At 47.7% G+C, this 1,785-nt stretch overlaps 2 protein-coding genes across 2 annotated transcripts; one reads left to right on the plus strand and one right to left on the minus strand.

The window, feature by feature from the left end:
- On the plus strand, window positions 1-763 carry H257_19041 (hypothetical protein; the record flags this gene model as incomplete). The annotated part of the gene is made up of 1 exon (XM_009848193.1): window positions 1-763. A coding segment is annotated over one exon (601 nt), but the record flags the coding sequence as incomplete, so codon positions are not given.
- Window positions 764-987: 224 nt separating this feature from the next.
- H257_19042 (hypothetical protein) lies at window positions 988-1,584 on the minus strand (the record flags this gene model as incomplete). The annotated part of the gene is made up of 2 exons (XM_009848194.1): window positions 988-1,029; window positions 1,354-1,584. The coding sequence occupies 2 exons, from the start codon at window positions 1,582-1,584 to the stop codon at window positions 988-990; spliced, it is 273 nt and encodes a 90-aa protein (XP_009846496.1).
- Between the last annotated feature and the right edge of the window lie 201 nt (window positions 1,585-1,785).

A 1,785-nucleotide genomic window follows, 5' to 3' on the forward strand; every position in this document is an offset into this window, starting at 1 on the left:
TCCGCATCCCACAACCTGGCGCGGCTGTTCATCCCAATCCCAAGTTCTCCCATTTTTTTCTGAATTGCCGTATGGCTATCGATGGGACCTATATTCCAGTCCGTGTGCAGGCGTGCGATGTCTCCCGGTTCTAAAGTCGAAAAGGCGTGACAATGAACGTCCTTGCGGCATGCGGTTTCGATTTGAATTTCACGTTCGTCATGGCCGAATGGGAAGGAACAGCCGGCGAAGGCAAATTGTACGATGCAGCTTTGCGTATGGGGCTGCACATCGACGATGCAAAGTTCGACATATTGGATGCTGGATTTGCTCTCACAACGAAGGCCCTCACACCGTGTCGATGAAAGCGCTATCATTTGAAGAAGTTTGCTCGTGGTCGCCAGCGTCCTCAATCAAAGGAAGAGCTCTTCAATTTACGGCACGCTCAGTTGAGGAACGTCGTGGAGAGGATCTTCGGCATCCTGAAGAAGCGATTTCCGGTCCTCGTATGCCCTGTGGAGTACAACTACAAATTCCAAGTCGACTTGGTCCTTGCGCTTTGATTGCTTCACAATTTTATTCGACGCCATGGCAACGACAGTTTGGAGAAAGTAGTCGTTGACGAAATCCGACGGCAAAATGAGCAGCCAATGGACTCAAGCGACATGCCACTATTCAATGAGGCGCTCGAAAGCTCGGAAGCAAAGACATAGCGTGACGAAATTGCCCAAGATATGTGGTATCAATATCAAATAACTCTTCGAGCGAGCCATAATAGATATAGTCGAAATTTTATTTGATATTTGAGTTTCATTTATAACGTCCTCACACTTGTCCCCACACTTGTACCCACAATTGTCCCCGCAGTTGTCCCCACTGTTGTCCTCACACACACTGCGTTCACAAATACTGACATTTCTTTATGCCCGTAGTCCTGAAGCTGTTTAAGTTGAGCAGTCATGGTGGACACCAACGACGGTCTGACACGTTTTGACAACCCAGCGCCACTTACCCGCACGCATCGCTTCGCTGGCTTTCCAGAACTGAGTTCTACTTGACTTGCCTCAGAGTTGTCGGAAATGTTGTCCATGAAATCCATATCCGCGACGTCGTTGTCGATATTAGCATCACTGTGTTGATCGTCACCATCCTCGATTGAGCTGGTCATGCTTTGCTGTTGTGTTGTTGATGATCCATACTCTCCCGTGACAAGTGTTCCGTCATAGAGCTGCTGGTAGTGCAGATACTGTGGAAAGCGTTTTGTCCCCCACAACGCCCATCGTCTTGGTTTCCCTTCCAGGAAATGTTGCCACGATCCCTCCGTGCACACGAACCGACATGTGGCTGCTTCGAAGCCGATTCTGATGTATGTACCATTTGCGACACTTGAGCATACTGCTTCTTCATTTCTGCATTCCTGGTCTTGAGCTGGACCTTCGTGTAGTTAACGCGGTGTTCGATGTTGAGTTTACTCGATGCTGCCTGCCACGACTCCTTCTTGAACCCACTGTTTGCACGTTTGCCAAGGACTACCACTTGGTAGATCATCTCGGTCATCCAGGTAGCATCCTTCTCGTCGGTCCAGTTTGCGCGCTGGTCGGTCATGCTTTTTGAAATCTTGACCGTTCTTTCCAATTCTCCTATGTTATTGTCCAATCACATGGCATCCAGACAGTCCACCAAATAAAAATATTGCATAATGAAGTTATGTGGTTTTCTGTATTTCAAAAAATGCAGAATACACATTATTGCAATATCATCATTTTTTAGGGTGGCTTCTAGACGGGCCCTTAGGTATAAAACGGT

This window comes from Aphanomyces astaci, assembly GCF_000520075.1.
Source record: "Aphanomyces astaci strain APO3 unplaced genomic scaffold supercont1.321, whole genome shotgun sequence".
Taxonomy (NCBI): Eukaryota; Oomycota; class Saprolegniomycetes; order Saprolegniales; family Verrucalvaceae; genus Aphanomyces; species Aphanomyces astaci.